At 36.3% G+C, this 26,836-nt stretch overlaps 1 protein-coding gene across 4 annotated transcripts in view; it reads right to left on the bottom strand.

Moving 5' to 3' along the window:
- The window catches only part of negr1.L (neuronal growth regulator 1 L homeolog), a 292,225-nt gene that overhangs the window by 26,549 nt on the left and 238,840 nt on the right, over window positions 1-26,836 (bottom strand). Inside the window, exons 7-8 of one of the 4 annotated variants that reach the window (XM_018258196.2) lie at window positions 14,598-14,639; window positions 12,935-12,991 (exon numbers count right to left, since the gene is read on the bottom strand). The exons of 1 other annotated variant lie outside the window; for it this stretch is intronic. In XM_018258196.2, the coding sequence (XP_018113685.1) occupies window positions 12,935-12,991; window positions 14,598-14,639 (99 nt within the window). The remainder of the gene's footprint in view (window positions 1-12,934; window positions 12,992-14,597; window positions 14,640-26,836) is intronic. 2 more of the 4 variants (XM_018258197.2, XM_041590351.1) reach the window with 2 other exon arrangements.

The following is a 26,836-nucleotide window of genomic DNA, read 5'->3' as shown; positions in this document are numbered from 1 at the left end:
ACCTACACATCCAGGGACACCTTTAGGAACAATACTACTAGTATGTTCTGTTTATGAGCCACCAACTAACTACCAGGGTGATCTCCTCATAAACGTTCCGGGAAACTCATCTCTACTAGGGCAAAGTCTCTTTTGTACCACACCTTCTGTTCAGTTTCACCAAGGCCATACAGCTACTTATTACAAGGTTACTTCCATAGTGGATATCTATGGCAATAACTATAGTGGTCTAATATATAGATTATTAAACTTTACATCTAGCCTTTACACAATAAACCATCCTATCAAAACCAGATGGTCGATTCCTATGTGACCTAGGCCCTAGACCCCTTTCTATGCTCCTTGCTTAACATCCTAACTCTAACTCGTTTCCCCAACCTCTTTTCCCTCCCCTGCTTCCCCCCCCCTCCATCTTGGTCTCTCCCTCTTCTCCCCTTTCCTCTCTCCCTTATTTATTTCCTTACCAATGACCATTTTTAGTCACACTCAATTTTCTATATCAGTGGAGAGACGGTTAGTAATGTGTACCCTTCTCCAATGGGAGACCCCAGAGTTGGGTCAACTACATTGGCACAGGTTAATTGTTTGGTTATGTTATTCATCATGTTTGTTTATTTGTTTTTTTTAACTTAAGTTTTCCTTTTATAGTACTTTTTTATTAGTTTGGAATGACCTCCCCTGCTTTGAAGTATCATACCAAGAGATGATTCTGGCACCCAGCCAATGTAACTTATCAATAACTTTCCATATACTAATGATGGGTCTCCAAATTGTATACCATAATGAACAAGGTTTTAACTCTAAAGCCTTTACAATAACTGGGTCAAAGCTGATATTATTTGTTTACAGGAGACACACTTCTCCAAGACTTCCACTTTCAAATATTTACATAAAATATTCTACCTGTGTGATTTCTACCAAGAGAGGGAGACTGAAGGAGTTGCAACATGTTTTAGAACTGGACTCAATTACTGCATTTTAGCTCAGCACATAGATCCTGAGGATAGACTCTTGATATTAAAAGTATCTTTTGACCAAATCACATTTAGGATTAAATCTTATTATGCTCCAAATACCAGGCAAAATAATTTTTTTATTCATCTCATGGCTTTGATCTCGGATTTTGACCATGTTAACTTAATCTTATCTGGAGACTCAAATCTGATATTTGATGGATATTGGGATAGACAAGCCCTCAACACTCTCCCCGCTGGGGCCAGATTCGTAGGCTGTCAAATCCCAATTTACTGAGATAGGCTTGATTGATGCATGGAGTGAGCTTTATGCAGGAGTAGAACAATTTACTCACTATTCCCACTCTCATAAACTGTATACTCGCATATATCATATTTGGGTATCTCCATCTCCAGATTCATTCTGGCACGACAAGCTTCCAATGCAATTTATTGATTGCTTTTTATGATGTCAAAAGCCAAAGCTGCCTCTACCCCAGCTATGCTCCTGAAACTTGACATAATGAAAGCAGTCAACTGTCTATCTTGGGACTACTTGTATTTTGCATTGAGTAAATGGAGGTTATAACTTCTTAAAATGGATTGAAAGCCTATACCATTCCCCAGTAGCACTAGTTATAGTGGGCCCATTCATTTCCCTCACCTTCCCATTTTCCCAAGGTACCAGTCAAGGATACCCCATATCTCTCCTTTTATTTGATCAATCAATTGAGACAGATATTTCCGGTATCTGTTTTGCAGATGATGTTACTTTGCTAGTAACTAAACCATTGACATCTCTCCCAAATCTCCATAACCTAATCACTATTTGGGAAGCTCTCAGGTTTGCAGGTCAATCACACCAAGCCCTAGGCTTTTAATATTAATCTGTCTAAGGAACAACAAAATTATTGACCCTCAATTTTGAATTTCAGTGGCAACTCACTTCTATTTCCATACTCGGTGTTAAATTTCCCAGTTCTCCAGAGAAATGATATCAGAGCAATAACCCCTATGTATTTAAGACACTTATGAAGCTACTGGAGGACTGGGGTAAAAATAAAAATATTTTCTGGATTGGGTGAATCTGGGCAATCAAGATGACCCTGCTCCCTAAATTGTTATATTACTTTAGAATGCTTCCAATCACAATCAGACCTTAGGTTAGTTGAAATTAAACTCTCCTTTATTATTATACTCTCCTTTGTCTGTGATGGAGGGCGTCCGAGAGTCAACCGCACTATCCGATACAGATCCAGAAACTCTGGAGGCCTGTGTTTTCCACCCCTCTATAACTACTATTCAGCCACCCAACTATTAGCCATACCTTCAGTACATAGTGACATTACTGTTCCTATGTGGAAGACTCCTTCACCCATGCCAACAAAGCACCCTGTTTTGGGAACCACAATGTAGTAGGCCAAATTCAGGAAGCTACTTTTTAAAGTATTCCCTTTGATTATGGGACCAAGTTGCTCAAACGTTTACCTTCCTCTCACCACATATTCCTGCAGCTCCTATCCTGGTGAATCCTCTTTTTGCCCCAGGCATTCAGTCTAAGCTTTTTCAGTGGAGGACCGAATAGGAGGACCGACCACAAATTAACCAGAATACATTCAATGTTGAACCCTAGGGGCTCCTGTACTATAGGCACATTATACACAGTAGTATGGATTTTATCGCTTGTAATCACACAAAAGATCACGAGTAAACAGGTATTCCTATTTATATTCGTTTGTTCATTTGTGCTTTTACAGTAGTATTTTTTTAATAATTAAGGAGACATTTGGAGGTCAACCCATGGAAACAATTACTAAGCTCAATTTCTTTAAAACCACGAATGTCATGAAATTTATTAAAAAATCCAAACTGAAAATGCATGAATGGAAAAAGTAATGAAAAGCACAACTTTTTCGAGTTGTCGCACAATAACTATGACTTTTTCGTATCGTCAAAAACACCCAAAAACCACAAATCAAAAAATAATCTTCCAGTTGTTAAAGGGACAACTGTCATTGGGGCTTATTTATCAACACTGGGCAAATTTGCCCATGGGCAGTATCCCACAGCAACCGATCAGTGATTGAGTTTTGACAGCCAGCTGCAGGTAAAACAATGAATGCAACAATTTGATTGGTTGCCATGGGTTACTGCCCATGGGCAAATTTGCCCAGTGTTGATAAATGACCCCCACTGACTTCTACATGTTTACAACAGGTTTTAGCTGGAGCATTTCTGTATTCTGAATTGTCACAGTTTTGTCTCATAGTAAATCCCGAAAAAGTCGCACTTTTTTCTCACAAATTTTTGGGATTTTTGAAGTCAAAAAGCCTGATCCCAAAATTAATGGCTTAATAAATCAGTCCCTAGACATGCTGTCTTGATAAATATAATTGGTAGTTTATTTAGCAACCCAATTTATCCAGTAATGTTTAGTACATACTGTATTTGTTCTCACAATTGTGTTATGAACCATAGAAGCGGATACCCTAAAGGTCGAAAAAGTGAGTGCTATTTATAGCATGCCTAAAAAATTATATCACTTCTTATATTTTTAAAATTAATGATTCACTAAAAGTTCACTTGTCTAGTGATATTTTTCTGTTCATTTTAGCGGAATTGTGTGTGGTATTTTATAGTATGTGTTATTATTTTGTGCGCTATTTTGTGAGATATTTTAAGGCATATGATATTGTCTCACTACATCTTCCTCTATTAATCCATCTGATGTTGTTTAGTAACGCCTACTCCTGGGAGGTGTTACATTTCACAGTAATTATCAAACTATTTTATGCTTTTATCGCTTAAAAGATGTTAGTGAATAATGTGTTAGGATTAATTATATTCTATAAGTATCACAATGCAATTAGAATACCGCTGCGCGAAAATACTTTTATGAATCGTTCCTTAAATAATGCACAAAACTGTGCGTTAAGGAATAACGACCTTTTGTGAATCGGCCCCATAGTACTGTATGAAATCTAAAAGAAAGACATGTAGCTCTGTGCCCTATTAAGTTCCTCCATATTATCCCCTCTGTGCATTTCACTGTGACATACAGGGGCTAACTGGTGTGGTGCATTAGGGTCTGAGTGACACTAACATTCTGTTCCAGTAACCTGGTAGGTGATTGATTGTAGAGGGGGAAGTTGAATTCCATTTTCAGGTCAGGGCGGGTGAAGATAGGCTTTTGAAGAGAGCAATACCATTCTTTTTCACGGCCACATGGATTCTGAAATTGACTACAATAGAGGAAGAAGCAGGCAAGTCTCAATGTATCTTAATATATGCAGCAGGTTAGGAAAAGCTCAATACAATCTGACTGCCATTTGTCAGTTATACTTCTTTTTGTCCAAATTACAGTATGAAAACCAAATTGTCAGTTTTGACCAGAGGGTGCAATGCTTATTTTAGCAATTTATTTAATAAAAGTTGTTGAATTCAGCATGTCAGATTTTGTATTTAATTTCTCATTCCCAAGCTTTATTTCTAAAACAAGACTTAGAAAACTGATTGCTTACTACCTGTTTCCATTTCATGTTTCTATTGATTTCATAGGGAAATAGAAATCTATCATCTATATAATCTATTTTTTTTCTGTAATGTATATTGCATTAAATGAAATACAACTGCACATGACACAGAGATCCTTTGTGACAAGCAATGCTAGGAGCATTCAGGAAAATCTATATTCTTCTTGTCTTACTCATCAAAGTTTCCATGCTGGGTAAATTTAATTTTGTCAGTCTGGTATGGCAAAATCCCAGCAAAGCTACTAAAATGTAATACAAATATACCAACCCAAACTTATTAAACTGCTAGGGCTCTCGCATACTGCTGAGGATGAGGCACAGTAATCAAACATGTGTTGCAATGAAATAACAGGAGGTGGCACTGGATCTAATTTGCTTACTAGTTTGTTTCAGAATCCTACAAAAGGAGAAGACGGATTGATTTTACAGAATGGTTCAGAGAAAGCAGGTTTTGAAATATGTGTTCACATGTGGTTTTCCTTGTTACCTTGTTAAAATATCCATATTAGCATATGGAGGAATGGGGGTAGGGCTCAGACTTATGAAAAGGAGCTGTGTAAGGAAGGAAAGGCAGGAATGGGGAAAGATTACTGGCAGTGCCAGGTTAATAGTTAAGACAGCAGGAGGAGAAATTAAGTGAGAGATTGGGGAGGGCAGCTGTATATAGGGAAAGCAGGAGGAGCAAATACCTCTGTATTAGAGTGGTGAGCAGAAGATAAAATCATTCCACCCACCTGCCCTGATTTGTGGGAATCACTACCAGGGGGTGTGAAGTCCCAGAGCACGGGACTGGTTTCTGGGAACATAAGAAGCACACAGGCAAGAAACAGTACAAGGAAACTTTAATAACAAGCAATCCCTTTAGGCATCTGGTAGGGGACAACTGCTCAATAGGAGCATAACATAGTGTGTATTTGTGGCCTAGTCCCTTCAGGCAGCACCTGGCCCCAGCCAACAGTCACATAAGATTCTCATATAAAATTCACCTCCAGTCTCTTTCAGTCAGTCCAGCAAGAGGGAAAGTCAGTGCGAGTATTCCAGCTGTGTATAACAAGGTTATAGATCAGGGGTGTCCAAACTTTTGGCTCGCAGGGCCACATTGGAAAAAGAAAAATTGTCTGGGGCCACACATGATATACACAAACACGTTTGATTTGTAAAAGTAAAGGAAATACACAGAAAAGAAATACAATGCCAGTTGGATAACCAGATGGAGCTATACACTGGAATATGGGACACCTGGATATTAAATAGACTTATTATTATATTATTATTAATAACTGGGCAATGGGCAGAGTCCCCCCTCCTCCTATATCCTTTGCGACATGACCTTTCCTCGGGAACCAAACTGGGCCGCATTCATATGCATCCTGGGCCGCATTTGGCCCTCGGGCCGCAGTTTGGACACCCCTGTTATAGATTAACAGTCCAGTAACATTACATGGGGTGCAGCTCTGAGGAATCACAGTCCAAATGGAGGGGATGCTGCAGCTTATACCACTCTGTTGTGCAGCCACCAGCCCACACTGCAGCAAGTATTTCCTACAACTTCCTCCCCTGCAGGCACTCCCACTTCCTCCTGACCTCTCTGAGCAAACAACTTCCTGCCCTTGTCAAGGATGAAATGCTAGGACAAGGGTTCGAGGACAATGGTATCCTGGTTGCCTGCTCCTACAGTACTTGCCCACATATCTCTCTCGCTAAATGAACCTGGGCAAGCATTCCTATACTATATTATTGTTATGCTATATTGTTATTTATTAAAATGTAATGTTTACTAGCAATAGCTATGGCCTTTTATACCCCAAATTCATTGTCCTCATTGTCTCTGTATGTTGGTGGAAATTGGGTGGGAGTTTAGAGGGTCAGCGTACCAGCTTAACACTGCACAAACAAGTTTTAGAGTAGGGTTCAGAGTAGAGTAGAGTTACATAGTTAGTTACACAAGTAATCACATACTAATACAGACCTATCTATACTCTCACATGTATAAACTGTATATAAGGATACCCATACTAAACCATTTGTACATCTTCAGATAATATAGCCCTTGGATATTATGTTGGTTCAAGAAAATATCAAAGCAACTCTTAAATGAGTTAGCACAATCAGCCATTGCAACATCCCCTGGCACAACATTCCACAGCCTCATGGCCCTTGCTGAGAAGAACCACCTATGCAACCTCCAATGAAAGTTGCATTTCTTAATTTTCCAAAGGAAGTGCTGGTACCTGTAACCTGTATAACTAAGAAGGATATGTTCCCAATTGGTCTGGGTGAGTGGTGACCACTTCCTGTTGTCGTTTTATATACTAAATGGAAGCCTGGTTCTGCTTCTACCTGTTGAGGATGGTGGATGTCTGCTGGAAAGCACCCAACGAATAGTGAAATAGTCAAAACAGGCAAAGGTACAAGTTCATTATATGCACATTTAAATCTAATTGTAGATGGCTCCTGCATAATATTTCTGGGCTATTTGCAATGCAGAGCTCCATAAGCTCTGCAAAGCCAAAATAAAGGCAAACTTTGCTGCCATCATACTTTACTTTGTATTTTATAGTTTAATGAAATTTCGAAATTATGCCCTCTATGCAAGGACCAGTGTTCCTTCCCATAAATACATCACTGCCTGCATACACCTGTGCTTAACATGAGAAGCAGAGGGGTCATGTAGGCATCCTTCCTACCACCCACTACAATATGCACATCATTCAGACATAGGGTGTCGGCTGTAGTGGGTAATGGTCTGGAGGTTTGTCCATGGCCTATCAGGGGCAGAGTTATAATTTGGAAATCTGGACAGACCATTTTGACATGGACAGCTCTTCCAGAAACCGGGCTGTCTGGATGAAAACCTGACAGGTGGCAACCCTATTCAGAAAAGTGAGTGGATAGATGGAGTTTAAAAGGTGACTTGAAACATTTCTGTTGCTGGACAGACATGTGGGGGTAAAAATCTACATAAGGTCTACCACAGGGGGACTTAAGGATACAAGGGTAACATAATAAAAAATCATATTTCAGATGAACACTTTTACTTTAACATGACAAATGTGAATGAACCAAACAATAACAGCTTCTAATACAGTCAAGGACAAACAAACAAAAAACACACACCACAAGAAATGAAATAAAGACAAAGCCTTGAGGGAGCTGAAAAAAAACCCTGAAAACAGAAAGTAAGGAAACACATTTGGAAATGAACATATGGCATATGGGAACACATCAAATAGTATAAATGTCTAAAAATCTGAAGTTTATACTGAGTAGCAATTAAGAAGCTGATGAATAAATCACACATTGCACAGGGGCTGCTCGAAAACATCTTATTTCGGTTTACATCAAGATGAAATTAATCTCTATTATATTGGGGGTTTATTTTACAGTTAGTTCTAATATGCAAATTTTTAGATACGCAACCTGATCACTTAACATGGAGTTTGTAAATTAAATTTTAAAAAGTAGGTCATGTGAAATGCTTTCCCAGGGACAAGAAAAGCTAGATTTGACTTGTAATGATGGATTGTATTACCATAAAATGCTAATTTGGTTATTTGAACCACATCCAGCTCTCAGAATATTAAATGTCTTTTAAAATTGATTGTATTTTGGTATGAACATTGCTTATTTAATCTCCAGAGCGATTTGTTCCTGTCTATCTTAAATATTTGGATTTGCCCATCAACCCCAGGGAAGCGGACCACATAGAGAGATGTTTTCCCCTTCTTTAATGCAGCACTTAACTTCCCATATATATGCAATATTGTGTACAAATAATATGTTTGTCTCATGCTGTGCGAATATTGTCTTGAATGGTACATTAAGGGGACGATGGAAATGTTACCCTTTATTTGCCATATTTATTTATTAGCAGTATTTTCATGTATGGAAAATGATGGATTTGCTTCTCTGATCAAGAACAAGGAGTCACTCATATTGGTAACTTTGGGTAACACAAGCTTTAGATAAAAATGGCTGTGACCAACGTAATTATTTCCAACTAAAACATTATTGCATCATTGCGAATCACTGCAATCATTGCAAATTAAATTAATGAGAGGGGTAGTATGTTAAATGCTATAGCAGCTGTAGGACAGTCATTTTCAAGCCAAACCTAAACAAAGACTAGCATACATGCAAGCTTGGGCAGCACAGTGGTACAGTGTGCAAAGCTGCTGTGTTCTATTCCAGCAAGGGCACTATTTCCAAAGGTGTTTGTAAGTTCACCCTTTGCTTACATGGGTTTTCTCCCACACCCCAAAAACATACAGACAGACTCCTGATAGAATTGGCCCTATTGTGTGTGAATGTAAAGAGGCCTTTGGTTCTAAGCTTCACTGGGGCAGGGGCTGATTTGAATGATGTATAGTCTCTGTAAAGCACTGCAAAATATATTGGTGTTAGGGCAAATACACATAACTATTTAAAGGACATGTAAAGTCTATTTCACTGGGGTTGCCAAAACATTAGGGTGGCTACCAGCATTCCTACCAGCGTTCCAGGTGTCCATCAGAAAATCTGTATTTGTGCATTCGCAGTAGAGAAGACCCAGTGAGATCTACCTTACACCAAAGCAAAGAAGATCTAAGGCAAAGGGATGCTGGGGCAGAACTTAGGTAGTTTTTCCAAGAGATGGTGCTGTTTTCTTCTAACAGGGGCAACAGCAAGGAATAAAGTTAGGGATCTATTTCACTGGGGGGAGGCTAAATCTTTGGTATCCCCCAGTGTCCCATGCCCTTAATTGGCCAATGCCTTTTTCTTAACTGTTTCTTTGAAGCAATGTCTTAGTTTGGATTTTTAACATTGTCTAGGCTGCCATTGTCTTCATATCAGAACCCAATAGCATCTGATGTACTGTAGGTGACATACAGTTTATTGAAATCTTGTTAAGCGTATCTGTAGTGTTTGTTTGGTATCCAAAAGGCAACGTAAGTAATCACTAAGATGCTTAGGATAATCAGTATCCAATTACCAACCACAAACTGCATAATTGCTTTTACTCTATGAGTATGTAGATTAATTCATGGCAATTTAGTAAATTTTGCTTCTTGATTCCCTTGGGCAGGTACCTGCATTATAGAGATAGCAATATTGGAAAGGAAAAACTTAGTTCAAGCAAAGATTACTTTAAATGGAATCTCTCATCATGACCCCCCCCAAAAAAAACACACGCAAAAACACTACTATATACATATAAAACCTTTATACTTCTTTAAAAAAAAAAGGCTTACATACCGAATGGAAGGCTGGGTGCTAAGATCAATAAACAGAAGCAATGCACCAATTTTTTTGCACTTTGCTCCCGCCTTTCACTCTTTTTAAATTGCATCAGATTTCTGAACTCCTTTGCAGAGCAAGGAACCTACAGCCATCAGCAAGAATACAGCTCTGTCTACATTAGGCAGCACTGTATTCATGAGGGGCAGACAAGGAGAGGCACATGGGCCCATGCTCTGTACTTCATACTGCATAACAAATGCAGACCATAGCCAGATCCTGGACAGAAGTGTTCAATGCATGAGCACTATTCTTGTTGAATAGAAATAGATTTAATTTCACATACTTCTATTCAGAAGATTCTAGATGTCTGAATAGCAGTCATGACAAATACTGTTTCTTGATGGGGAAGTAAGAAAAGACGAAGGGGCTCTAGCATATCACATATACTAATAAATAGTGACATTTTCTTGAAAAAGAAAACAATTTATATGAAAGGTTCTGTTGTTTCTCTTCTTTTGTTTATTTTCTAATCTTCCTCACTTTCATTTTGCAAGCAAATCAAAGCATTGCTGGACCCTAATGTAAGAGAACAAAAAAAACAGATTTTTTTTTAGGTAAGAAGGTAACAAAGATACAATCAAATAACTTAGTGGAGCAGCCCATGTGTACCAGAAAATATGCAAGCACAAAAGTAGCTACAATTATTATTATTATTATTATTATTATTATTAATAATTGGGGGGTGGGTTCAGGTGAATTTTGCTTTTATGCCAAAAACCTAGCCCTAGCACTGCTATCTTTCTATTTGTAAAGCGTATTCAGCAGGGCTACCAAACACATTTTCTTCCTGCTGATTTTTTAAATAACTATTTTTATGTTTTTGTGCTGTAAGAAGGACTGTGAGGGACTAAGGTTGCTTGTTCAGTTCATTTGTCAGTAACTTGAAAGGTGGGGAAGATTAAAGAGAGCAAATAATAAATAAATATAAAAGAAGCACTACTGTGTAGACAACAGTATTATTATTAAATTATGAGGAAAAATAACTGGGAGCTAGACAGTCTATCCATCAGAGCCAAGAAACTACAAAAATACTGTTATGTAGTTCCAAAAAAAAATATACTGCAGAAATAAATAAGCCATGCTGTACAGGTATTAGAAAAGCCTGTTGCCATTCTTTTGTTTAATGGTATTTTCTCTCAAATGGCAAACATTAGCACCTGCGCTGCATAACAGACATACATGCTCTTAGCTATTCCCTGGTCATATGTGAAATGCAATTCGGTCTTGGGATTTACAAATATGGCTTTATATCTGTAATTTAGAGCACTATCCTCCACACTGCCTGTAGATATCTTCATTTATTGCGATTCACACAGCAGTAGCTGAATGGAATGTTTTACCACATTCAAATAAAGTAGTTTGTGTATACATGTGCTACATGTGATAATGGATATTCTAGATAGAATCTGTCAGGGCAGATTTATGTACATAAGCATATCTGAATATATCATTACTAAACATGCATATAAGCATATAATTATTATAAACAATGTAAATATACTCTTACAAAAATGTCTTCAGCACAACTGCAGTACATCTATAAATATTCTGGATAACTCTTCAATACTACCATTCTAACATATACACATATACCCTAAGGCTTTTGTTAGCCCAAACATTGATTCACCTGCAAACATATACTCCTAGGCCTCTTTGTATAGCTTAATAACACAGCTGAAGCCTTTTTGCTACGGTATATACTATCTTCCCCGGTTTGTGGGGTGATGACTCTCTGTCATGATGTAAGGTGATAACGTATTAAAACCACTTTGCTGCACTATTAATTTGCCTGGATATAGGCCATGCTACAACACAATATCTAATCTTTATGCAAATCATTTTATTCACTGGTATCTGTCACCTGACTCACTTTCACTTTGGACTTCCCTCCCTCCACTGACAAAATGAGAGATGCAAGATCCATAATCTTCATGAATAGAGTTCTAATAAAGATCTCAATTAAAACCAAGGAGTTAGGGTGGAACAAACTTTATAAATGTATTCTGTATGTGTAAGCAACTCTTTAAGGGGATTATTTACTAAAATCCAAATTGATCTCATATTTTATTAAAAAAAACCATGACCAAACTCCCATGCCTGATTTTAGCTTATTTATTAATAAAAACAACTTGACTCAATACCCCTTTCATCATGAACTCAATGAACAGGGGCTGCATCGAACATATTAGTGCCAATTGTTTATTTTAAAAAGAATCAGTACTTTTTTTTTTATTATTTCTACTATTAAACATGAAAATGAAATCACTTTAACACTTTCTGTCTCACTTACTCATTTTGCAAAATTACTTTCTGCATAGAATAATCTAGTAAAACAAATTAGCAGCTACAGAAAAGCCCTGTGCATGCTCCTTATCTTAAATCTCAACAAAAGCTGCATTTTAGGATTTATTTATACAAAGCTTATTGTCTTCCTTTAATCAAATTATTCTCTTTGTGGGTGTGGGAGATTTAGTATAACTTTAGTACGGCAAATCATTTTGTTTATAAAAAAAAAAAAAACAGGCAGAATACCTTTTCAACAGAAATCCTATTTTGTGCTCATGTTTGGCAATTAGAATTACTTGCAAATGAGTTTCAACTAAACGTATATTTCTTCCCTAGATGTCTTAATTCTATTTTACTGCTATATGAATATTGGCCTTCCAAAATATACAGTAGCAACAGAGGTCAAGAAAATAGAATTTATAAAAATAAAAAGAGAAAAAGCATTGTCTAATATAATCATTTGTATATTTAAGATAAAAAGTATTGCAGGAAACAATACGGGCAAGAAGTAGAAAGGTCAGAAAGTGAGAAAATATGTAAAAATAGGGTTGATGGAATTAAAAAAAAATAAAGGGGAGAAACAACACGTAATGTACTGTTTTATGTCTGCTTGATAGAATTTGCTCAGTATGGGGGCATTAAAATCAACAGAGACTTGTCACTTTTTCATATCACCTATTGAGAGCATAGCTGCTACATTAATATCCATCAAGTAAATAGTTGTTGCAGGGAAATAAGGAACCATAAACACAGATGATTCTGCCACGAGGAATTAAGAATACATCTTAAAGATGTGACTGATAATGACATTTCATTATAGCATCGTACCATTTAATTGTTATTTGTTTTTAAATGAAGTTGCAAAAAGAGGTCACTTTATACCTGCATAGTGTGGTTTATCAGATGAAGATCTTGCATAATGTTTCACGGAATATTTGGCTAGAAGAAAGGATGGTAAGCATGAGGAATAAAGGCACTCGCTTTAAATGAATGTATTAGCTAATGCTGAAATAGCTCACAATACTGTATGGTCATACAAATTAGATGCATTTTTGTTATAGTTGTCTTGTGTTACCTAATTTGTTTAGTACAACTTTCTTAGTGTGGCCTTTTGAAGAACCTCATCAACAATGCACATTCATGTGTCAAAGGAACAATGCATGTCAATGAATAATGGGTTGAATTCATTTTGTTGGCTTGCTTTCAAGCAGCACCATAGCAAAGCAGCTCTAATGGTTACACAGACAAACTTCCATCATCAATGCTTTCACAACTGCAAACACATTTTACGGAGCACGGGAATAAAAAGCTAACAAAATCAAAATGACAAAGTAACACAATAGTTTACAAGTTGCTGACAAGTTGAACCAGAGTAGCGCTTCATTTGCTATAGAGAGTAAAAGCTCACAAATAACAAGTGTATCAGACGTATCACTTCACAGAGTACAAGAACCAGTACATGTTCTGCCATAGAATATAGACATATGTACGTATCCTAGGTAGTCTATTGAACCATTTCGAAATGTAAATCAATACAAAAGGCAAAGTAAGTTATAGAAATAGACAAGTATATGAATTTTAAATCTAGAAGATTCATTTTTCAGGAGTATGTAATATGAATCTATAAAAATAACTCTCAAGAGTCAACTCTACATCATATTAAATCACTATTTATTTAACCTTTAAGTAAGAGATACCTAGTTTGAGTGAATTTTCATTTGCTTTCGTTTTCCCTTCATTTTATAATGTAAATAACATGGGAAGGATTGAAAGCTGTTTCTTTTATTCACAAAGCAAACAATATCACAATTGAGCAGGTATTCAAGCAGGACAAGTTGCATGAATAGTAAGTAAAGATGTTAAGGGGCATGTATTAATGAGCTCCAACTTCAAGCAGCTTTTGCTGATACTAATATAGACCTACTAATGTTCAAACATTGGTGGTTCAAAGGGAGGCATCAATATGTCTGAAGTTGAAACAAATGCATGGCCTTAGGTGAATTGAAATTGAAATTTGCATGTGAGTGACATGTATGGGCAAGCCAGAGCATAAAACAAGTGAATAGTACAAATTTCACTGCAACAGTTACATTTCATTTTTATTATGGTATAAAACTATCTTGAAAAAATTAACAGTGTACCATGCACAGAAGCTCCTACACACATACACAAATATATATATATATATATATATATATATATATATACATATATAAAGGCACAAGCACTATGTATAACATTTGGAAAGCTGAATACAATGTTTATATAGTGCTGTGCCTGCATTTCATACATGCCCCCCCCCCACGCCTCACAATATCATTATAGCAAAAGATGGCGTGCACTCTCGTTTGTGTGTTATATTCATATTATACAAAGCAGTAACATATCTACCATTTAGAAAAGCCTGACAAACATGTAGAGAAAGCAGCACATTACACAGAGCAAAGGGAACGATTATTAAAGGCAGCTGTTTGATATGACACATGATGAATGGCATGACAGTTGAGTACCCAAACATACTTTGTGAGTGTATGTGGATACTGACCTGAACTTGTGACAGGACTAGTGGTGGAAGGTTCAATTATTTCTACAAAAAGGGAAAGGAAAGAAAAAACAAAAAAAGAACAGTTTGGGTATTAATGACATACTTTATGGAAGACAGACATAAAATGAGACATTCAACATGCACACCATTTACAGTGATTAGTAGAATAATGAAACGGAACAATAAGTTCTTCCTGTAATTCACCTGTGGCTCCTGAAAAGCAGAATACATTTCTTCAAACCAATAAATGATTTGAGTGAATTGCAGTGAAGTGGGCTAAATATTGATTTCATATAGTACTGCTACCTAGCATAGTACCTTGCTGGGTAGGCTTCAGACCAATACTTCTGCAAAACTATTGAATTTTCACCCATGAATATCTAACCATTAAACAAGGGTACATACAGTATTCATTTATCTGAAGTACAGCTGCAATGCTAGTGTCCAGCTAGAATGCTATTGATTGTCAATGGATGATGGGAATCACAGTTCAGGACTGCTGGTTAGAGGACAAAAGCAGTTTAAACAAATCTCATCCTGAGGTGAATAATGGTAATTTACATTAGACTAAATATTCCTCAAGTTTTTCTTGGAGCAATTTGTAATATGATTCAGCCCAAAGCCATCAGAAATGTACACTAATAATTTAAGTTGAGATGAATATAAAGCAGCCAATTTGCTTATTTCCACTGGAAGCCACAGGTCTCAATTCACTCTATTTTCATATGAAATGATAACTTTGGTGACAATACAATATAAATGTAACTTTAGGTTAGGAACATTTTTCACATAATGAGACAGACATGCTAACATGAAGACAGGGATCAGGCCAAAAGAAAGTGACATGAAAACAGGACAACATAGAGGAAGGTGGGTACTGTTAGACAATTGCAAGGAATATGGTGTAGAATACATGCCCAGATGATATTGTACAATAAGAGGCAGATTTATCAAAATATAAGATTAGAGTTTACCATAGAAAAATTCACCAACTTTCTATTCATTCCTATGGGAATTTTAGAAGTGTATTATTCAGTGGGTGAAAATTAGAGTTCTATGATTCTAAAAACCCCATAAAAATGAATAGAAAGTGGGTGAATTTTTCTATGGTAAACTCTTTTCTCACATCTTGATAAATCTTCCCCATGTGTCAAACAGTTGCTAATGTAGAAATTTTAGGCCAGGAAAACTTCATTATCAGAATTAGTCTGCATCAATGGACTGAAAATATCCAATATATTGACAATACAAATACTATCATATACATATTTATCTTACAGTAATTGATTTATCAACCTGTTGGTCCACAAGACAATGGGCTAAATCACAGAATTTTCGCCTGCAAAGACTTTGCCACACTTCGTGCCACTTCTCCAGGTGCAAATTTGCTACCATTATGCTAATTCACTAAAATGCGAAATTGCATCTCTGCAGCCAAGCGCTGGCGATGTTTCACTAAATTTGTCAGCGTGAGCATTTCATAGTGAACTTTCGTTATTGTTCATTTCTGCCGAGTGAAACTTTCGCATTAGTCAATTTCAATGAGGTGGGATCATATAGGTCATATACATAACTTTATTAGAGATGGTGCAAATGCTTGAAGTGGCCACTCATTAATATTAATATTCAAGGAAGCATAATAAAGACAAAAGAGATCCTTTAATGCCCTAGACTTGAGCCCGCCCTAAAACAAATGTGGCATGTCACTCAAATGGTAAAAAAAATGTTAAAATAAAAATTTTCAATAGTTACAACTTTTAAAGACAATCCCACTTTAAAATTTTGATGACTTTTCTGCATACAGGATATGATGTCACTAACATAAGATCGAGGAGGATGTAGCTTCATTGAATCAGTTTACCAGGTCTAAGCTGTTGAAGGAAACTCTGGTAAAAAGTAACATTATGTAAAATTCACACTTTAGTGAATTTGAGGCGTAACGATTGTTCACTTGAGTGAAAATTTGCCTGGTGAAAGGGCGTGGAAATTCGTTAGCGATGTACTCTAACACCAGTGAATTGTCCTTCATACCTGTTAGGAAATTGGTGATCTCCCTGCAGATTTTTGGTAGCGATGGCCACAATGCATTGTCAAATGTTATACTGCCCCTTTTGGAACAAACATACATTTTGAAATTACTTTACACTTGGGGGCACATTTAGTAAGCTCGAGTGAAGGATTTGAAGTAAAAAACGTTGAATTTCGAAGTATTTTTTTGGGTACTTCGACCATCGAATAGGCTACTACAACCTTCGACTACGACTTTGATTTGAACGATTCAAACTAAAAATCGTTCGACTATTTGACCAGTCGATAGTCGAAGTACTGTCTCTTTAAAAAAAACTTCGACTACCTACTTCGCCACTTTAAACCTACCGAGCTACAATGTTAGCCTACGGGGACCTTCCCCGTAAGTTTTTTAAGCTTTTTCTGATCCAAGGGAAATCCTTCGATCGATGTATTAAAATCCTTTGAATCGTTAGATTCAAAGGATTTAATCGAATGATTTTAAATCGAATGATTTTTCCTTCGATCGTTCGATCGAAGTATTTGCGGTAAATCCTTCGACTTCGATATTTGAAGTCGAAGGATTTTACTTCGAGGGTTAATTAACCCTCAATATTCAACCCTTAGTAAATGTGCCCCCTGTTGTGGTTAACCTAGATATGTTTCTGATTGGTTAAAAGATCTCAGGTTCCGAAACAAGTCTCCTTTATTAGAAGATTCTATTTGCTTTCGCCTTTCAGTACTTGCTCACCTTATTTTTTTTAAAACTTGTAATTTATTCAAGGTGATTTTATTTGAGCTTGTAATTTAAATTGAAATTAAATCCTTTATTTTAGTAGACAATTGTCTGTCTCAAAGAATCATTAAATGAAATAAATTAGTTAATGCTGTTTATTTATTTATTGTAAAGAACTTACATCCAAATACCATGTACATATGAAAAGATATATGAAGTATAATCCATAAGTGCTATTTATATATTAGCATATTAATAGCATTTATGTGTTCTTATTAATATTAATGAGATTCTACTTCATATATACATGTAGCACTGGGTCTGTGTTGATTGCAGTCTGGGAACATTGATAGATGATAGTCAATTGTATTGTGTATGTGCAGTGAATTATGTAAACTTATTTGCATATGGAATGCACACCGAATTTATATGAATATGCATTTGCAGCTACAGGGCAACTAGAGAATGCATATCTAAGGTGAATATTATGTTACAATAGTTTATTCCATAATATAACTTTGTCCTTGAAGATTAAACTTAGTTTTTTCCTTTATTATTTTCCAATTTCCGGGTTTGGCAAGGTACAATAGCTACTGTGTGCCCCTGCCCCAGAATTGCCATGGTCTCAGAGCATTAAAAAAAAATTCAAGATCCACCACCATTTTCACTAAGAAAAATTACCCTGCATTCACAGGACCAGGTTTGCATGATGCCTACTCCGAGAACTGAGTCATCTCAGCTGCAGCCTGCACACTGTCTCTTGCTGCTGCTGCCTCTAAACTAACTGTGCGAGACCAGAGGAGCATAAGTCAATCTGTCCTCCCTATCTGGACCTCCCCTTCCCTCCCTTCTCTTCCTTCCCCTCTCTTCCCTTCCAATCACCTCAATCATCATACCCTTCCCTTCCTATCCCCTTTGTGTGGCTCCACCCTGTGTTTCCCTTTGACCTTCCTCGCTCCCTCGCTCCTTGGCAACAGAGTGACTTCTGAGAGCTGCAGCTGCACCGTAAACAATTTCTGACTCACTTTCAGCTACATGTCACGTGGAAGTATGTGGAAGCTGACGTGCCAGTGGGTGTGGCACAGCAGCAGGCTCAGTGGGCAGCAATTTAGATCCCATCAGACCCCAGTGGCAGAGGGACACTTCAGGACTCAGGGCCTCCTCTGTATTGCAGTGGCTTTATTTATGCTACTGTAGCCAATAAATAAGTTTTTTGCACCTAGTAACTGCTGTCATAGTCTACCTAAAGCAGCCAGAAATGGATTTGCAGCTTAATCATCTATATGCCAATTTGTGTCTAACACCTTACACACCTGAGGGCTGAAGGCAAACTGTATAGGTTGCATGTTGCACATGGAGCAGTAAACTAGACTTGCCAAGGAATCTTCTAGGGCACTGCAAAATTAAATATGTTGCACTTAGCATGGTTTAATGAATCACAAGGCTCTGCTATCACCAGTAACCTGATGAACCAGTGAAGGACTTCAACTAGAATGCCCAAGCTTCCATAGATATCCTAATTATAACAGTGACAAATAAACATGTTTAAATTATCTCTTTTATTTTTAGAAAATAGACCTGAATTACACAATGAGAAAAACAGAACGAGAAGAGTAGAGAAAACTTTCAAGTCAATGTGACAGCAAATGCTGTGCCATGCTTAGTTTGTGAGCCTGCAGGAACCTGAAAAAATAGCTGTAGTTGTGGAGCAGCCTCTGAAACAGGGATCTCATTAGTGGAAAATGTGTGGCATTTCCTAGCATACCTGTCATAAGCAATGCTTTCCTCTTGGTTTAAGGGTATGGAAGGGGGTTAAGTTGCAAAAGATAAATGAAAAGGAACTGCTGTGTTTCTGAACATTTCAGAATCTGCCAAAATACAGTGTGTGCATAAGACCTGAAGCCCTCATAGTAGCACAGTTTTACTTCATTATTATACATTCAGAAAAACACATATTCCTGTCTGTTTGAAGTGGCAAGGAAATGTTTGTTTTTGCACTTCAGACTTTGCAGTGTGTTTACCAAAGCTCCAAACACTTTGAACTACTGTATAACTGAAAGCAGTTTTATTTCTATTTATTCCTTACCGGTACATGAAAATATGATGTTTACTGTTTGATCCAAATTTTTTGTGTATTTATTGCATCTTTATAAATCAGGTGCTAACATTACATGAGCAAGGGAGAACTTTAGGATGTTATTATTAGCATGTGCCTTAATGCCATGGTAAACAAAACTTTAGCACTGCATAGCAGTTATATGTCATACGTTCTATGTTAAATGTAAAAAAATAACTTTTTTTTAAATGCATAATATTTTCCTGCTTTAATAAGTAGTGTGCCTGTGGCCTTCCATTTCTGATATATTACTATCCTCCAGTAACTGTTTAGTAAACATTTAAATAAATGTAATTTTCTCTTTTTTTTATTGTAACTTACAAATCGGTTCCCTGATAAAATTTTATGCAGTTTTGCAAGTTTTCTGCACAGAAAGCAATACAATTTGCCTTACTATGACTACTACTACTACTATGAATACTTTTTGACAAAAATGCCAGTGTAGAAACATGAGAAAAGCTTTTATAAATAAGGAAAAACACTTTAATGATTCTGGCAAAATATCACAGAAATTATGGTTGTAAAAAGTTAACATATATATTTTATACTTGCATAATAGCAATTGGCATAACTTTTTAATTCTGGGTACTCTTAAGCTAAATATTACTAAAAATAAAAATGGTTAATTTGACTTTACATGCTATGGGGCAGATTAACTAAAGGGCGAAGTGACTAACGTTAGCAAAGGAGATATACTCTAGCGGTAATTCGCTCCCTTACGCCTGGCAAAGTTGCGCTCTGGCAAATGGAAGTAACTACGCAAATTCACTAAGATGCAGATTTTACTAAACGTTACTTCTTGCGCCAGACTTGCCCTCACCACCTCAGACCAGGAGAAGTGCAATAGAGTAGAAAGGACTTCCTCAAAAATAGTCCCAAAAAACGCCATTTTTCATGGTGATAGGCTGCAAAAGATTTTTTCTTCTGGGTTACCCGGCTTCCGCCCTATATTTCCTACCATATGGCACATAAACTCTACACTGGGCTCATGTGTAGGGCAATATAACAACTCTATTTTATTTTATTAAGGTTTGCCAGGCTTGTGTAGTGTAATGTATTGGCTGCAACATATACGTCCATTGAACTTTAACTTCCCGCTGTATGCAAATTAGGCAACGCTAGCGAAACTTCGATTCGCTTGCCGCAGTAATGCTAGCGCTACTTCGCCAGCGTTCGGCGCCCTGGACGCAACTTTGGATTTTAGTGAATTAGCCCTGTCCTAGTGAATCTACGCCTGGTAAATTGTTGCCATGTGAGCGAAGCCGTCGCTGGCAAATTTTCGGATAGTGAATTTGCCCCCATGTATTTCTATCCTGTACATATTAATTTCCTTAAAACAGAAGAAATATTATTGCATTGTTTGCTGTCCTCACCCCTGTGTATCACCATCTTCTCTCTTCAAAACGAAAACCTCAACTTGCTCTGTTCAGCTGAACACTCGATAATACACATTTATTAATTCACACAAAAATGTCTTGCCCAAAGAAACTCTTGGTCTGTCCTTTTGAAAATGTACAAAGCATGATATCTGTAGTCTCAAACCTTCAGGCTCCAGCATTTGGCTACTTAAAATATGTGGGTGTTACTAAACTCTTGCATGGTTCCTTCATTCAAACACCTTGGTTTCCTGCTGATCTTCCCCCCAAGCAGGTTAAATCCTGCCAAGCTTTTTAATTTTTTAGTCTGGGAAAAAAGATCCTCGGGAAGCTTGAATGAAGAAATCACACAAGAGTTTGGGAACTCTTGCGTGTTTTAAGTAGCCAAATGCTCAAGCCCGAAGGCTTGAGCGTTCTTCAATCAGCCCCATAGTATACAGCACAGCTATCCTAACCCTCTGCTATAAGACAATTTGTCCTCTGTCCTCTGGTGCCAGAGGACAGGTAGGGGAAACTTACTTACCTTTTTTATCTCCTCATGAAAACACCAATGCAAGCAGCACAGTGTTTAATAGGGTTGCTGCCAAAACAGAGTACAGAGGCCTGCTGAAATTCTTAAATCAAAGAAGGTAGTGCGCAAAGTGAAAACTTTACAGGAACAATGTGACAAAAAATGTTTTATATTCATGTTAATATAATGTACAGTTAATCTAAACTGTTTTTCTACAGAAACCCTACTATGGCTTATCGAAAAAATAACTGCTGTGTAACCATGGCCATGGCCATTCAAGCTGAACCTGGCAAAAAGGCACAGGCTATACATCAGGTAACAGATAAGCTGTGCACAATACAATGGGTTTAGGAAGATAAACAGAAGTCAAATGCCATGGCTCTCCACAGAACTATAGAGTGAAAACCAATGTTGTATAGGATATTTGTGTTCAAAATAATATTTATTTGTAAGTATATACAAATGTTGTATAGGACATTTGTGTTCAAAAAAATATTTGTTTGTAAGTACATAAAACTTTCCACTTTTTGACATATTGGGCTTTCAAAGACAGCCATTGTACTGCCTCCTTAAATCTCTTAGATGAGAAAACTCAAAGGCAATTAGTAGACTAACACAAGTTGCTCTAATTGTATTAACTTTGCATTCGAGGCACTTTCTCCTTAAAGGGCATGTAAAGGCAAAAAAATAAAATCACATTTTTGCTTTCTTTAATGAAAAAGAAAAAAAAATCCTATCTCCAATATACTTTAATTAAAAAAATGTGTACCATTTTTATAAGAAACCTGACTGTATACAGTGAAATTCTCCCTTCATTTACTGCTGTGGATAGGAATTGCCAGATGGTCCCTAACTGCTGAGCAGGGAAACAATCATACTTATGAACAGCAGGGGGAGCCCTGCCTTACTTCCTAGCTATGCAGAACTCAAGCAGCTTTGTTTATGACAATCTCTAACCAGCCCAGACCACACTGAGCATGTGCACAGTCTTAGTCTTGCAAAGATGTTTAACAAAGTTACAAGATGGTTACCCCCTGTAGCCAACATTGAAAGCATAAATTATTTGTTTGATTAGGCTTGTGGTGCAGTAAGTTCATGTTTATATTTAGTATACAAAATACAGCATTTCTAGCGTTATTATATTTTAGACTTTACATGCCCTTTAACGCTTCCTGTTTATTTTGTTTTGGTATCCTGGCACCCATAGTCCCTGTGTGAAGCATAATAATCACACTGAAACTGGAAGCAAGGGGCTATTACCTATCAAACTTCTGAAAGAATAAAGAATTCATACTGGTAGTGACTTTTACAGTCCACCAAAGAATTGGTCTAGGGATTAATATTATTATCATTATTATTATTATTGGCTATATAACTATTTCACAGTAGGAAATGCAACTTTCTAGACATACACTTTTTGTGCAATACAGTAACCAGCAGATTTGTATCTGACTGAATATCCAGTAAACTATATATAGTTTAGCAATTTGATTAAAGTCTGGCCTCTCATACAGGCCTCATTATTCAGCAATTTAACTTTAAAAAGACTAAGAAAACACATACAGAGATCCAAAATCAAAGTTCCTAAATTTAATTTAACAGTTTGAAAAGCAACCCTGTAGTGAAGAACAAGATCATCATTCTGTGCAGCTAAATTCTCCAGAGGAACTTGACTTGTTCAATACTTGTTGGAAGCTGGTTGTAGAATTACAGTAATTAGTATCTTAAACTATTAATAAGCCATTCTGCCAAGATGTTGCAGAAGAAAATTTGCATTTTTTAAAAGCAAATTAGAGTCACCAAGGAATAGCAAACACACACAACAGTATTTGCCTCCATCTTATTAGGATAGACACCCATTGGTCACCAATTATTTAAAATGCTTTTCTTCCCTCAGTAAAATAATTTATATGTCCATCATTAAAAATTATTATTTTATAATTATATTTCCTCATTATATATAAAAAAATATATATAGTTGTCACGTGAACTGGTTACTGTGAGCACTCTCTCAAGCACTGGAGCACTGGGGAGCTTTGAGTCCCTAGTGTTCCTTAGGGATGCGGCTGGGAGTCATACCTCCCCTATAATTTTGCCGCCCTAGACTGGGGCCTTTGTAGCCTCACCACATTTCCAGGCCTGTGTGAAGCATTATCTTGTTGATTTGTAGCAAAACTGATGTTTCAGCTGGAACCCCAGCCTTTCTCAAAGTCTTCTGTCTTGTTGACATGACTACAAATTGGAGAATTGGACTGCACCCAGTCTTTTACATACTGGTGAGCAATGCTTTAAATTCTAAAAATTCCAGTTCACCTGCAGTGATGTCTATTCCCAAGAATTTGTGGCATTCATTTTTGTGCCACACTAACTCTGCAAAAAAATGGTTCATTGTGGGTAATAATCAAGGCCAATTGTACTGATTTCTGTACTTTACACTAATTTATCAGTAGTTAATGCATTACTCTACAAAAAGAAAATTACACATGTCGCTATCAACAAAAAAATGAGTTCAAAATGAGTAAAAAGTAATCACCAAAATATATATATATTCTGCATACAACCGACAAACCATAAATGTACAGTATTCCAAAAACAATGGAGCAGATTTACCTAAAATAAGAAATGACAAAAATTCTAAAGGCAGTTTTAATTTTAGGTTAGTCACTAAAAACGCCCCTGATTGTCAGGAAAACCAATCACAATGAGCTTTTGCTGAACTCCTGCTGTTATAATGATTCAAGCAAAATATCAGACTGGTTGCCTCTGACATGTTTGGCTGGCAAGACCTGTAGGCAATTTTGCAGGTGTAACCATATTTCCTCATATACTGTGACTACCTTCTTTAAATGTTTATCATTTGTGTCTCTTCTTATTAAGCCATATTTTTAACTATAGAAACAAAAAATAATGCCATCTGTGTTTTCACAGTCTGAGTATTAATTTATAATTAGTAATTAATTATATTCATTGCCTGTTCTTGAATCAATCTAGCAGTACAATGATTATGTTGAATAATTTGGCATTCTCTCCTAGTTCTTTGATGACTCTTAAATACACTATTTCTTTCTTTTCATGGTGACATTTTAATATGTTTTCGAGTTAATGATGTGCCAATCAAACCCTAAATGCAACCAAAATATGGAACCAAATATTGTAAACATATTACTTATGTACAGTGCTTTAATTAGCACCTTTAGTGGTACAGAGGGATGCAATTAATTCCTAAAGCAATGAACAACAATATATTTATTCAAAGACATCTGGCCTGAGAATAAGATATTTGGTATTTGAAATTAAGTCCTACAGATTGCTGCCAAGATACAGTGAAAGCCAAAGTGCTTTTACTGAAGGATGACAAAAACAGTTGTTTGTCAAGTGGCAACTGATGTTTTTACCATTTTATTGTTTTCAACTTCTAAGGCTTAAACTTATATATTCTAAACACATACGCAGGCACAATTTCTGCCTGATGCATCTTATAATAGATGGTCATTGGCTTGTGAAAAGCTTATGCAAATAAACCAGGACATAATTAGTCATGCATTTACAGTTTTTGGATTTAAAAATCATTAGATGTCTGCTGATATTGGCTAGTTAGTATATTATCTCAGACCTACCGAGGTTGTATATAAGTCAATAGGAGAAGTCCCGAAGATCCTGATCCGCGATGGGTTTCGTGCAATAATCCAAAGATTTGGAAATGTATTGATAAATAAAGGGAAATAACCCATGAAGATTTGATTTGATTTCAGAAAATAATGAGATATTTTCAGTTTTTGGTAAATAAACCCCCAAGTGTTGCTCTTTTCTAGCAGCAATTAGCTTTTACAGGGGGAACTGGTTCTTATGGCTTACTAGACTAGGGCAAACATTCCCCATTACTACAAATACTCTATGTTATGAAAGATGGTTCTCTGTAGTTATTGAATTTTCTGATTTTCTGTATAAAATGTTACAACACGCTGGAATATGTTTGCAGGCTTTAACTGCAGGTCCTAGAGAGAAGAAAATGTACTGGTCTGGGATGCCTAAGAATAGTAAGAATAACAAAACAAGATTTTACACTGGATAAACTTTCAAAGCCACAGGCATTCTATCAGCCAAATTGGCATTTTCAGCACGCGCATTGCTGAACCACAGCATATATTGCTTCCTATATATTTAAACACACTACTTATCACATTGTACAAAAAATCTATGTTCAATCTTATTGTGAGAAATTTCCCTTATGTAACCTAATAAAGAAATACATGAAAGCAAATCCAACAAAAAATGTGTAATGTTCCTTAATAAAAAGTGGAACATTTGATAATTAGGTAATACATAAAAATGCTTTGTTCATCATCAGTGATGAGCGAATCTGTCCTGTTTCCCCCGAAAAATTCACTAAACTGCAAAATAATTTGCGAAACGGTGAAAAAATTGCGAAACACATTGAAGTAAATGGGTGTCAAAATGTTTTTTTACATGCAACAATTTTTTACACGCACTACTATTTTTCTCACTCCAAATGCATTGAAGTCAATGGGCGTTTTTTTGAGGCAACTTTTTTGTCTTTATGACATTTTTGACTTGGCAACTTTTTTTGTCCCTGAAAATTTTCCCACAGTAAATTTTCATAATTTAAAATGGGAAATATTTCTTATTTAATAGTTTTACTTCATTCTTCAACTACTTCCATAGGTGATTACCCAAATATTTATCAACTATTGCATTAGTATTTTGAGATATTTAGCTGTGTACTTTTTTGTTTTAATTGATATAAAATACAACATTTTATATGAAGATGTTTATGACTTGCATGACTTGCACAATAACTGACCTATCATACTTGAAAATTTAGAGTTATAACCTAAATTATAGATAGTGTTTCTTACAGCAAATGTGCTTAATGTTCAAAGAGAAAGGTCTGAATTGTCTTTGCTTAATTATGCATTCAATGTTGATCTTCATTTATGTGAATTTTCTTTCTATTTACAACTTTGTACAGTCCCATTGAAACAATAATACCAATTCAATGTTTGTTCTTATTTATGTGAATTTTCTTTCTATTTACAACTTTTATCAAGATTTCCCCCTAAAGGTTTAAATAGTATACAGTCTAAGAATATCTCATGGAGGAATGATATACAGAGGTTTGACATCTACCTCAATCAAAGATGATACTGACATATGAATAATTCATTAACTGAACAGTATGTAACAATTAGTATCAGAACTTAAAGGGGGTGTGCACCTTTTTGGAAAGTCGTATCAAAGTCATATTGTCAGCCAATCAGATCAAAGTTATACAAATTAATGAGGAGCAGCACAGGCACAATAGTGTAATTCTCCTAGTTCTGGCTTCCTTTCTCCCTACTGCAGATCTCTGCACAAGCACTGTACCTAAGAATTGGTTAAGCATCTATTTGTAGACAACAAAAGGGGCATTTTTAAAAAAATATTATATCGGGAAAAGTATTTTTTGATCCAAAGTCCTACCACTTTTTTGGC

Source organism: Xenopus laevis, chromosome 4L (assembly GCF_017654675.1).
Source record: "Xenopus laevis strain J_2021 chromosome 4L, Xenopus_laevis_v10.1, whole genome shotgun sequence".
NCBI classification, from domain to species: domain Eukaryota; kingdom Metazoa; phylum Chordata; class Amphibia; order Anura; family Pipidae; genus Xenopus; species Xenopus laevis.
This window is presented reverse-complemented; position numbering and strand designations above follow the sequence as displayed.